Source organism: Streptopelia decaocto (genome assembly GCF_964273445.1).
Source record: "Streptopelia decaocto genome assembly, chromosome: 3".
NCBI lineage: Eukaryota > Metazoa > Chordata > Aves > Columbiformes > Columbidae > Streptopelia > Streptopelia decaocto.
Genome location: NC_138656.1, coordinates 89,472,814 through 89,485,754, shown reverse-complemented (window position 1 = coordinate 89,485,754; position 12,941 = coordinate 89,472,814). Strand labels below are relative to the sequence as shown.

The 12,941-nt window shown below is 40.2% G+C and overlaps 1 protein-coding gene across 9 annotated transcripts in view; it reads left to right on the top strand.

The window, feature by feature from the left end:
- The window catches only part of RIMS1 (regulating synaptic membrane exocytosis 1), a gene marked incomplete at its 5' end in the record, with an annotated part of 308,320 nt that extends 298,749 nt beyond the window's left edge, over positions 1 to 9,571 (top strand). For all 9 annotated transcript variants that reach the window (XM_082048664.1, XM_082048671.1, XM_082048670.1 and 6 more), the window contains 4 exons: positions 4,573 to 4,685; positions 7,443 to 7,544; positions 8,633 to 8,772; positions 9,127 to 9,571. In XM_082048664.1, coding sequence (XP_081904790.1) covers positions 4,573 to 4,685; positions 7,443 to 7,544; positions 8,633 to 8,772; positions 9,127 to 9,345 — 574 coding nt within the window. In that variant the 3' untranslated portion in view covers positions 9,346 to 9,571. The remainder of the gene's footprint in view (positions 1 to 4,572; positions 4,686 to 7,442; positions 7,545 to 8,632; positions 8,773 to 9,126) is intronic.
- Positions 9,572 to 12,941: the final 3,370 nt, after the last annotated feature.

Sequence of the window (12,941 nt, the reverse complement as noted above, 5' to 3'; positions counted from 1 at the left end):
TTGAAACATTTGCAAACTCACCTATTTTATGCACCTAACACAAATTTCTTGAAAATTGAAACTGAGAGAGGGCTTATTAAGGATTCATTTTCCCTGTTATCCAGTGAGGCATTTTGTTCGTCAAAAGACAACTAAATTCAGACTGCATTATTCAAAACAAAACAGAGGGGTCCTTTTTCTTTGAGTTATGTTTGGATTAACTCAGAGTTAAACTTGAGATGCTGTTTGTAGATCCCTGTGATATGGAACTCTGTTCAGTAATACTGCAAACAAAGAAAGTTTAGTTTGGAGTTGGTCCAAGTCTCTTATTGAGAATTGTAAACCCAGAGCCCAGCTGCCCCATCAGCTGAAATCAGGGAGACAACTGTGGGGAGTGGGGCAGCTGCTTTCATTCACTACTGCACCGCTCGGTATATAGAAAAGGAGAACAAAGGCAGATCTGACACAAAAGTGTGCACAAAAACTCCAGTCTCCTCACGGCTCTTGGTGGGACTCTACCAGTGTGCCAAGGCACAGGGGTCACTAAGGAATTCTCAGAAGATGCCTCCCCACAAAAAGGGAAACTGGGGGTAGGCAAATCTACCCTATGGACCTGGGAAAAAATGAGAGATTGGGACTTCTTTGGCTTCATCTTTTCATATGCTTATTGTGTTACCACAATTACTACTGCAGGTTCTATAGGGCATGAAGAGCCAGGGGCAGCCGTGGTGGTGGCAGGGAGCTGTGTAAAGGTGCAGTTTCTCCATCATCAGATTATCTCACCACCCTCATTTTTTTCTGATGAGGGTGGTGAGACACTAGAACAGGTTGCCTGGGGAAATTCTGGAAGCCCTGTCATTGGAAGTGCTCAGGGTTGGGGCTTTGAGCAACCTGATCTATCTAGTGAAAGATGTCCCTCCCCATGGTAGCGGGTTTGCAACTAGATGATCTTTCAGGTCCCTTCCAACTCAAACTATTCTATGATTCAATGATAATGCTAAGAATCACAAGAGCCACATAAAAAAAAAACAGGCTCCATCATGAATAACTCAAAAGCAAAAAGTAGATAAGCATCAGATGAAGAATGAGGGACAAGAGTAAAATACCACAGTATTTTTCTCATTGTGACTCTGTGATAGGGCATTACCTTTACCCTTTCAACACTCCATCCTGCCATCCTCCTCCTTCACTCTAGGTTGGACCATCAGTCTGTAAGGCACCAGCCATTCACCATGGTGGCAAAGGGCCCAGTAAACTGGACCCTGCTAAGAGTGAGCTGGGGGGCCTGTTTCCCTGGTTAGCAGTATGAGGGAGGTGAAGACCTTTTCAGGGGTACAGACTAATTTTCTGCTCTACCCTCAAAGTGTGTAAATAGATTTGGAAAGGCTGGGGCAGCCAAGGTGTGAATCTGGAGGTCACAGCGTGCAACTGGAGTACAGAAACTGCAAGGCAGAGCCTTAAATTGTTGACCTGAGAATCGGCCTCTGAGTAAGGCAGAGAAGAGAGAAGCCTGGGAGGCAAACGGAGTGCTCGCTTCTTATTGGGACATATTGCAGGCTGAGTGTGCATAGTGGGACTTAGTCTGAAATTTATCCTTTAGAATTAGGTCCAGCTTCACAGTAAAGTGAGCTATCGTAAACTGGCAGTCACACTATCTGCATCTGAGGTCTTGTTTCTACCTCCTTAGCTCCTGTGCCTGTTTCCCATCTCTTGCTGCTTCAGCGCCAGTTCTGCGTCTGACCAGTCTCCTTACCTCTCTCAGTGCTCGCATACAACAGATTTCTTCACATCTGTCCACCTTTGTCCTGCTTTTTTGATCCATGATTTGGTACCAGCTCCCTAACTTTTCACTAAGTTTCTGTCCCAGACTCTTGGTTTGATGGAGTTACCACCTCTTCTGGTTGATCCCTGTTCCTCAGTATAGCTCAACTTCATTTCCTGACTCCAAACACACTTTGCACTTGACCTTAGCCTTAAACACTGTCCCTGATCTCCACATCCTTATTCCAGTCCCTGGCAAGAGTACAGAAACAGTGAGGCCAGTGAAGTGTGAACACCACCAATATCTAACAGTCACTCTGAAGGGAAGCCCAGGAGAACAGGCCAAAGGAGGCAGATAAATCTCAGGTGAAACAGTTAAATATATCTTCCTGCAATGAAGGAAGAGAAACATTCCATGAACGGGACAGAATGCCGTAGGCAGAAGGGATACCAGAGGGCTCTGTTCAGCATGGTGCTGTATTTTATGGCTTAGAAAACATCCCTGAAGTCTTCTGTTTTTCTATGATTCTATGATTTAGCTGTAGATCAAAATCCCCAGATGCTCTGTAAACTTGCTTGAGTTTGATAGAATAATGTTACTTTACAGCAGCTCTGGATTTAGATCACAGTGAATGAAGAATGTTAAATGCAGAGATTCTTGTAAGAAAGATGACCAATAAAGCAATTTTCAACTGTTTAATCACTTCCCCCACGTGCATCACCGGCTTATTTGTAGAACTTGAGTTGGACACAACTGCAAGGTGGAGGGGAAGCTTCAGAAATGCATCATGGAATCAGGGGTACATGCACTGTGCCAGCTGATCCTAAAATCCTCTTCCTCACACCCTTTTTCTTCTTCTTCTTCTGGGCCTTTTTCAAACACTAGAAATGTTACTTTTAACTTGAGATGTTATTTCTAGTGTCAGCATGACTCAGGTTTTGATAGCACCTTGTATTCAGACTTCTCCTACACTTGAATAGCAAAGCTGTTAGCTAGGTTTTTCCTCTCTCCTGTGAGATTCCCATCAAAATCAGTGAGAGCTTGACTTTGTTTGCTTGAGTAGTATTTTGTCTGCAGCCCACTCTTGACATTAATGTAGGCAGGTAATGATGACAATTGGAAATGCCTGTATTAATTTGCACAGGCTACATTTCCTTCCATGTGCATGTGTACATGATGGTACCGACTTTACTTCCAGAATCACACAGTTTATTGGCAGTATCATGCCTCATCCTGCATTTTATAAGGCAAATCAGATGCATAGCTCAACTGAGAATGCAGATTCCTACAGTAGTTACCCCAGGTACCATATTATGTTCTTCCGCTTGACCCATAACTGGAGTTCAATGAATTAGAATTAATACACATTAAGGTGAAAGTCTGCTTCACAACCTTCATTATTATGTGTTTGGCTAGAGATGTCTGAAAAGTGAGAAGGCTCTCAAGTGAACTTTTTCAATGTTGTTAGCCATTCCATAGCAAAATTTAACACTTTTTGGGGAAAAGGGCCAAAGAAATGAGCAAGAAACTTTTCATAGTAGGGGCAAGAGTGAATGGGTAGTGCCGCTGTGGAGAGAAGCAGGTTGTGTGTCTTGGTCAGGGAGGATGGGCTTGAAGCTACATCTCAAGGTTAGGTGAATGCTGATGGTTGAACTGGAGACCATGGGGTTCTTTCGCTTCTCCATCTAAAGAAACATTAAAAACAAAACAAAAATGTTTCTAAAAACTAAATTTCTGTGAAAAGTTTACCTTTTGGTAAATCAGAGTTTTCTAATGAAAAACACTGATATTTTCTGGACAGTTTTAGTTACAGGCAGTCTATATGTTTCTGCAGGAATAGTAAGAGCAGTTAGTCTTGAAGACAGCAATTGGCTTTTTATATCCAACTAACTGGGGTTTGCAAAGAGTTTTCACTGTGAATTGAGTCCATAAGCCTGATCTGTGGAAATCAAAGCTTTTTACACTGAATATTTTCATTAGGAAGTTTTGTTACTTTCTCCAGTCTAAGAGGGAATTTCCTTTGAGGGAGAAGCAGGTACAGAATAGTGGATGATCTGCTGGGTAAGATGCTATCTAGACTTGCTTCAAAGTCTAGTCAAAGTCTTTCTTTCTTTCTTGCTCCTTTCTCTCTTTCTATATTTCTTTTTCTTTTTCCTTCCTTCCTTGGAGATTGTGTATCTATTAAAAAGGAAGTTGAGATTCTGGAATACAAGCAGCTTGGAAGAGCACGTATATTCATATGTCCTGAAAGAGGGGTGGCTACCAGCTGTAGATCCAGATGTGGCTACCAAAATATTTTGGCCGGGGGGGTGGCATTAGGTTTAACTCTAATCAACACTAGTGCTACCTGCCAGTTTACTGCTTCATTAAACAGCTGCAGCAATCAGATTAATTTAGTACATACATCTGTTTTCCCTGTTTGTTTAAACTGGTGCAGATGGGGTTTGGGTGTGTGTATAGATACAAAACAGTATTACAAGGTAAATGAAACATTCAAGAATGAACAATGATAGGCTATTAAATTTCTTGAGACTTTATATGTTTTCTCATGCAAGGTCACTCATAGTTAATTCACCTGTCAGGCTCTTCACTGTTCCTGGAGAACTCCTTAGCAAGAACTGTTTTATGAACAACTTTGGGTCTGTGTGCCAAATTTCACTACACTGCTTTGGAGTCCATGGGAGATGGCTTCTCCCTGATGCTGCAGAACAATTTGCGGTTGCACATCCTTAGCTGCTTGCCTTGTATCAGTACTACTTTTGAGGTAAATACAGTAGGACAGTAGAAATTAATCCTATTCTTATGCTTAACCAGCTTCTATTTTTCTTCAGCTTAATATTTCCTGGAGTACGGCTGGGCGCTGACAGTCAGTTTAGTGATTTCCTCGATGGACTTGGACCTGCCCAGTTGGTAGGCCGACAAACACTAGCAACCCCTGCCATGGGTAAGAATAATATGTCCTTTCTGTTAACTGAATAATAAACTAGCTAACACACACTGCCAGACTACAGCACCAAAAATACTTTTACAAAGTGGCTTCCTTCACTGTAAGCATGAAGGTCCTGTACACAGTCACTGGTATTCCTAGCAATCGAAATTGTGTGCTAGCAATGGAAATGGGGTGAGAAACAGTATTTGCTCCATTTGAGGTGTTGGCTCATCTCATTTGCAGTTTGAAGACAGGGATTGCACTTTGCTTCCCACTCAGAATTATTGTGGCTTCTCCCTTGTAGCTCACTGCAAAGTCTCAGCTGTTCAGAGTTTACATTTACTTGCCACAGATTATATTGGATGTAACAGACAGTTTTCTGGCCAAACTCTGCACTTGTCCAACCTTCTAAGGCCAGAATGTGAAACTTCTGCCCCCATTTGCAATGCCCGGTAATGAGCTGCTGATAAAGCCAGTGTTTGTCATGAAAGAGACAAAATCCTTTTCTACAGCAGCTGCCTGGGGTTATCTGTGACTTTTCTCTGTATTCCAGGCCAGTCTGTGTTTCCCTATAGTAGCATTAGTTGTATTTTGGCTATGATTAGAGTGTGTGTGTAAGTGTGCAACAGTGCAGTACTGTGTAAGTATCTTTGGAAAGGTCTGATTCTTTTTTTCTTATATGTGAGCAATTCTTAGACATGCTTTAGGATTCTGAGTGAGGAGTCCCTGATCCACTGCTTTAACCATACTTCTCCTGCTAGAAATTATAAATGGCCAATGCTTCTGTACATCTGTCCTGGAAGAGTCAGCTTCAGGAAGGGCTACTGAGCCACTTCTGAAATAAGAGAGAGAAACAGAAAGAAAAATTGCAGAACAGAGTATTCTCCTCCCAACTCATGAGCAGAAGGAGACAGAAGTTTTCTTGAGAACACTTGGAGTACCCCCTAAGGCAAGGGTTGCTGTGTAAATCCAAATGACTGCTACTAATGCATTAATAAGCACTACATTTCTGAAAATCATATTTTTATTATTATTTTGAAAGAAAATATATTTGTGAGATAATTTTCCCAATAAAAATCTGTGTGATTCTATCAGTATGAATATAAGGCTTTAGGTTTCTCACATCTCTTTGAGTCTATTTTTCTGACTAAATATTTTTATGCAGGTTACTTGAGTAATATATTTACTTTCACTTGTTAGAACTGCTTTATTTACTAAAGGCTCAAGTTTTGTCCCCCAAAAAAGCACTCAATGATGCTTTTCAACAATTTTCAGAAGACCTTCTATGTGGTATCCTTTCACTAGTGGCAATTTGAAAATGTTTGTATTATCGCTCCCCCTTCTGGTTCCCTGTTGCACGTTTTATTTTGGATGTGCTCTTAAAAAGGCTTGTTGAAATTTTCCTGTGAACTATTTTTAGTACAACATAGAGTTCTGTTTATTCAAGCAAAGTTTGATTGATAAAAAAATCTTCCCTGCCGCTCTGTCATACTTCAAGTTCTAAGGTATGAACACTGCTTTCATATACTGCTAGATGAGCATGTGGAAATCTCATGCTCAGTTAATTTCAAAATGCTGCCTTTCTAAACCTGGACCCCAAAATCTATACTCAGGACCATCTATTTGTGAGTGTGGTTTTTTTTAGGCAGAGTGTACATGTCAAATATATACATATGTGTGTCATGGATACACATATAGTTTATTTATTTACATAGGCATCATGTAGCTGCCCGTGTCATACTGTGCATTTTTTATTCTAAGTGGCCTGTTAGATTTCTACCCAGCTGCTTTCATGATATGTGAAACCACATAGATACGAGGCTTTGAGCATCAGCCCATAGTTGACTTCCCTTGCATTTTATTGATCTAGATCAGAACAGAGCTTGGTCTCAAACTAAGCAGTTTCCTTTTTCTGCAGGAAATGTCATTTGTCAGAACTCAGGCAGGGAAACAAGTCTTAATATTAATAGTGAAAGCACCTTCTTAATTTAACGTGTTGCGACATTTTATTCACTCCAAAAATGAATGTGGAATATTGATAAAAACAAGAAAATTGTCACCCCTTACTTGTTGGAGTCTGTTGCAGAAAAAAAGACCTTTTGATCTCCTGGGGGCAGGGCGTCATTCTCTGAAGCTGCGCTGTGACCGTACCTGGTCTGGTTGGTGCCTCTGCCTCACGCTGAGGATCCAGTCAGGGTCAGTAGTTACAGAAGAAGGTTTCAGTATTAGCCTCTACCAGCAGTTCTCCTTCCAACTATGTCAGACAAGGAGCCTTCGCACTGCCAGCTCCTGCATCTCAGCTTGGAAGCAGGAGCTTCCAGCCGAAGGGATTTCTGAACTTGATTTTGGGTTTTAGGCTCTCTGAGTGTGGGACCACTGTCAGGGCACATGTCAGCGCCTGGCAACCTGGGGCAAAAGTCCGAGGTAGGAAGCCTCGAGATAATTCAACAGTGCAATTTTAAAGATGTGGTGATTATACCGTAGGGTTGCTGTAATTTTGCCTGCCTCCAAGGAGAGGAAATCCTGAGCTCTGGTAGAAACCATTCACCAAGAGAGGGCACCGTGCTCCTTACAGATACATATATCTTTTAGTATATACATCTTTTAGTCTTCGTTTAAGGATGGAAAAATTCAAGTGATCAGGAGGAGAGGTGACAAGCACACTAATACATCAGACTAGTAGCAAACTAGTCTTTCTGTTTCTCACTGTTGTACTGTCTCCCCGGCTGTGCTGCTTCTCTGAAATGTGAGCTTCTTTCTTCTCCCTCTCAGGTGATATCCAGATTGGAATGGTGGATAAAAAGGGCCAGTTAGAAGTAGAAGTTATTAGAGCCCGTGGCCTCACACAAAAACCTGGCTCCAAATCTACCCCGGGTAAGGAAACAAAGGCAATATAAGAACAGAAAACAAGAACTTGAAATGTGCTGATGAACTGGGGATTGGAGACTTTTTGAGCTCCTCATTAGCTGTCACTACCTTTGCATTTGTTTGGTTTGCTTTTCAACAAGAAATGTGTGCATGGATATATCCTTGGGACCAATGTCCACTCCTCACCACCTTGCCAGTCGCATCCTACCTTTCAAGGAATGGTTTTCAGCAACTCTGCATCCATTCTGGAAGGAACATTTGCAGAAATATTTCTGCGTATCTTGGGCAAGTTATGTATCTCAGGGGGGCTTTGTTGATGTAGATGAAGTCCTTTGTGTTTGTTCCATATCAAAACAAGACATGGAGAACATATGAAAATGCTTTGAACGAACAGCTGAAGAGACCCACATGCCAGGATCTCCTCTGTGCAACAGTGCCTCAAAAGACAGCAGGTTATGCTAGTCCCAGTGTCAATAATTTGTATAATGAATGAGATTTAATATTTTATCATTTTATAAGGACATTTCTAAAGTTCTAGTTATTTATAGAAATCTTTATTAGAGGAGATTTATAATTGCTACCACAACCACTGCTTACCCTAACAACTGTAACAGTTGTTTTAGATAACATTTTTCCAAAATGGAACTTTACAACCTCCTTAGGAGCTGAAGATAAAGAACAATTAATGTCTGTGTTATCAGAGTGACTTAGTTTTAAATATTCCTTTCAATGAAACATCAGTCTTTTGTTTTGAAATATCTCTGACCCCTAAACATACATAGAGACTCCAGAGTAGCTATCAGTGACAGCTAATTCCTGGCAAAAGAAAGTGGTTTTAAAAGGACAGAGCTTAAATGTAATTGTTGTTAGTAACATCTTAGATCATTACATTCAAAGTTTATAAAAAACAAATTTATTTCTTATGGGCTGTGTCATTTACTTTATGAATATAGTTGTATTCAGATTATACAGTGAAGACAGCATGTCATTTTCTTTCCACTCAGCTTCCTTTTAAGGCCTTTGTGCTCCAGCTCAGATGTGCAATGTAGATGTTTTTAAGTCCAAACATAAAATTAATGATGTTCTGTTTGCAGCTCCGTATGTCAAAGTGTATTTATTGGAAAATGGAGCATGTATAGCTAAGAAGAAGACACGAATTGCACGGAAGACCCTTGATCCTTTGTACCAACAGACACTGGTTTTTGATGAAAGTCCACAGGGTAAAGTCCTTCAGGTCAGTTGCTTCTTAATCCCATTTTAGGCTATCATGTGGAGAAGCACTTGCATGTTTACTTAAGTTTAAGCAATATGCATAAACCCATTCCAGCTCACTAAGCATTTAATTTTATAAATACCAGCAAACACATCCTTGTGGCTTGCAGTTTCAGACCTGCAAAATGTCTGGATGAATTAAACATTTCTCTTTTGTTGACTCTCACTGCTATCCTGCTGTGAGGTTTTCCCACAAGAGGGAGCAATAATTCACCCTTAAGAATCACATTTTCCTTATGCTACACACAACAGCAGGAGTGAAGGTATAAGCATGGATTTGGGGACAATGCTGAACCTGTATTTTATGTTCTTCCAGGTAATAGTTTGGGGAGACTACGGCCGAATGGACCACAAATGCTTCATGGGAGTTGCCCAGATCCTTCTGGAGGAACTGGATCTGTCCAGTGTGGTAATAGGCTGGTATAAATTATTTCCACCTTCATCGCTAGTGGATCCAACCTTGACTCCCCTGACGCGCAGGGCTTCCCAGTCATCTCTGGAAAGTTCAACTGGGCCTCCCTGCATTAGATCGTAGTAGCAGGTGCTGTCTAATGAAAACATCACCCAGGATAACAATTGGAACCAGATATTCACATGATCAAAAAACACTGTTGGAGAGAGACAATCACTTCTGGTTTTGCTTGTAGTAGTTATCCAAAAATATTGCTGTTTGTCAAGAGATGGCTTAAATTGACAGAACAAAGGTATATCACATACGGCCAATCTATTAGCGGCTATCACCGATGCTTATAATGATTAAAAAAAAAAAAAAGAGAGAGAGAGAGATGTTTAGATTCGACCTAAGTCAAAGATGACCCAAACTGGAAGCTCTCACTCTGTTAACAACGTTGTATTTTTCACATTTTGACAAGCCCTCAAGCAGTGTTACCTTCCTGGTGTTTCAGCAGTTTTTCTGTACTTGTCACTTCCACGAGTTTTTTGCCATGTGATTCTGTTAGTTTTGTAGAAGTCCTCACAATGCTAACAGAGACCCTTCCTTTCTTTTTCTAAACCAAACAAAAAAGGGCTGAAGCATATCTCTGTAAGCATCGTTACAATGTTCAACAGCCACAGTTACAATTCCAGCGAGTTCAAATAGTTTCTCAGTTCTGGGACTTCCAGGTCTCTCCTGTGGGAACCCAGAACAGATGACCAATCTAAGTTCTATTCTGAAAAATAAATAATCATCACAGTGCCACTTTTTCTTTGTAAAAAGCAGATATGTTTGCATTATATATAATAACTTTTATGTTTATGATGTTTTGCATGGAAAAATTTTGAAGAATTCTGCAACTACTGCTGGGGACTGGTATAAAGCAGCTTTGGTCTTAATTTTGACATTGAATATGTTACTGGTAATGCAGTTTTCCTCCTAGAAATGGAGAGGAAATATTTATGTTTCTGTGTATAAATGTATATTTGACTTCCCAAAAAACGTCGACCAGGAATGGATTGAGCATATGACACTTTCAGCTGTACCCAGGCTCCTCTGATGTGTGTCGCTTCAGACGCACCCGTCTGCCCTGGATAGAGCATGGTATGAGTTGTTCAGTGTTTCACTGGAAATTCCAGTTGAAATATTCTGCACTTACTAATGTTTTTATCAAATTTTAGTTTACATTTCTTTGAGATTGATGCAAGCACAAGGCTTGATTTTTTAACGCAAGATATCTTACTTTTTGGAGACAAAAAAAAAAAAAAAGTCAAATTTCAATTTGCTTTTTATTCATTTGAGTTCTTCTTGGCCTTGAAATCCCTTGTGATATTCTGTAAATGTGTGAACAACTGCAGATTCCTGCAGGTGCATTGATATGTTTCCCCTCCTTTTACAGGCCATTCAATTTTGTGATCACACAAATAGAGCAGCATGACTTGGAACTGTTCAAAGCTGCATGCACGTTTTGTAAAAAAAAGATGAAAAAGGTTATTTAATAATGTATGTTAGTTCCACATAGGCCAGCTTGTATGTTGCATGTACTTGTACAGTTTGCTCGTAATTACTATACTGAAGTAACCAAGAAATCTAAGCCATCCATTTTTCTTATAGACATTTTGCGGGTTTTAGCCAGGCTAGGTCTGTGAGTCTGGTGCTAAATGTCTATAGATGGACTTTATTTTTTACCCTATGGAAAACGTGATGTAGTACGGACCAAATTCCTTCTAATAACTATTTTGGTGTAGATTCCTACTGTGGGGCTGTAACACATGTAGAAACTGTGTACACACTAGGTTTTAATTCATAGACATACTGCCTGCACCAAGTGAACTATTTGTTAATACTCAACACGTGGGAATTACTCTGCCCACCTTTCCATAGGGCGCAGATTGGTTACTGCTCGACCTGCTGAGCAGGAAGAACTCAAGCATTGGTGCACTACTACTAGGTCCTGTTCTGTCTTAGTGGCCAAAAACCAACTAGTTATAATTCGATAGTATCTTTCTATTTTGACCACTTGTCTTAACACTCCCCTGTGCTTTTAAATGAACTTCCAACTCATGTTATGTAAACATGTTTAATAAAATTTCCTTTTCATGTCCAGTGTAGTAGTTGTGCTCTCTGTATGTTCTGAGGTTCATCTGTGATTCTGCTTGCTTCAGGACTGTGTGAAATGTATTAAGGAACAGTAAAATGATAAGTAATTTCTATGGTTCTTTTGATCGCTGTAATAGTGTATGTTGAAATCTGGAGCCAAAAACTGAGGCCTGGTGAAAGTCATGTTTGGTTGGCTGCCTTTTCACTGAGAAAGGAGCCAAATTGTGCTCTCATTCACTGAAGCAGGCAAATTGGAGTAAACCTACAAATTTAGCCAAATTAGCATCTGGTGAAATCATATGAGTTTGTGGGAGTTGAGCGATGCTGCGTGTGCTTGCACTGGGTCAGCGGGGCGATGTGTGTCAGAGCCAGGCCCCAGCTCTCCCTTTGCTGTGTGCTGAGCCTTTAAGACGTGAGAACAACTCCTGATCTTTTGCACTTTTTAAACCCAGAAATATGTCCTTGTGTTGTAATGCCCTTATGGACAATGCTTTGTAGAAATTTACCTGAGAGCAGAATTTGGCGCTAAATTTTGTTAGAGAAGCAAAGATTATGTACTTTGTTTGATTTTTAGTTTTCCATGTCCCACAGATACCTGATCACAATTTAAAAATAACATAAAGACAATATTGCCTCACTTTGAACACTTTTGTTTATTACTTTATTTATCTGAATACATGGTTAAGCTACTGAAAAAATGATTAATTAAACATGGTAAATCTCTGAACAAAAGGCATGTTATATTTCTGCTTCTGTGTGGTGGGAGTGATCTGTTTAAATATAGAATTTGTCATACAGTTGCAAAAAGCCCTCAATTTCAAAAATCTCATGGCTTTGAATATTGCGTCCAATACTAGGGTTTATTTTCCTTTCTGATCCTGAGCAATAAATAAAGTTCAGCATTTCTGATCCCCACCCCTACAGCACCAAAAATATGGAAGCAAAGAACATGCTGAACCATTTCTTCTATGGTGTTTCTGGTGAACGGGGATCACATATGCAAAGACTTAAAGAACAAAGTAGGATAGATGAATTGTGTGCTGGTCATGTACTCAGAGGAAGAGCAAAGATACTAAAACCATGATCTCAGTCATATAATCAGACAGTTATTTTGCTCATGATGAGTAAAAGTTCTAAATTTTGTATTGAAATGCAAATTTAGTGTCCCTCTTTCTGAATGGAGAAAAAGCTTTTTGGCCTTGACCTTTGTGTTAGAGAGACATCAGAACTGTTGTGAGTGAGTAGGACAAACCAGAGCTTCAGGATCTCCTTCCTCCACAAATCCCAGGGAAATGATATGCGCACTTTGGTTGCCTGTTTTCACTAACAAATGACAGACCGAAGTCTAGTGCAGCCCAGGTATATGTTATACATACAAGAAGAGTTCAGAGTGGATCTTCAGTGGCTGTTCTGCATACTCCAATATTTTAATTATAGCTTGTGACTTGTCTTCTATGAAGTTGGCTGTTTGCTGCTCCACTATAGTTGTTATGCTACTGTCCACAGCCCATTTAACTCTAGGAAAAAGGATTATGGGACTCATAGTCTTCTTTTGCTTTAAGTAAAGAAAGTCCTGGCAGACAGCAATGGAGCTCTTA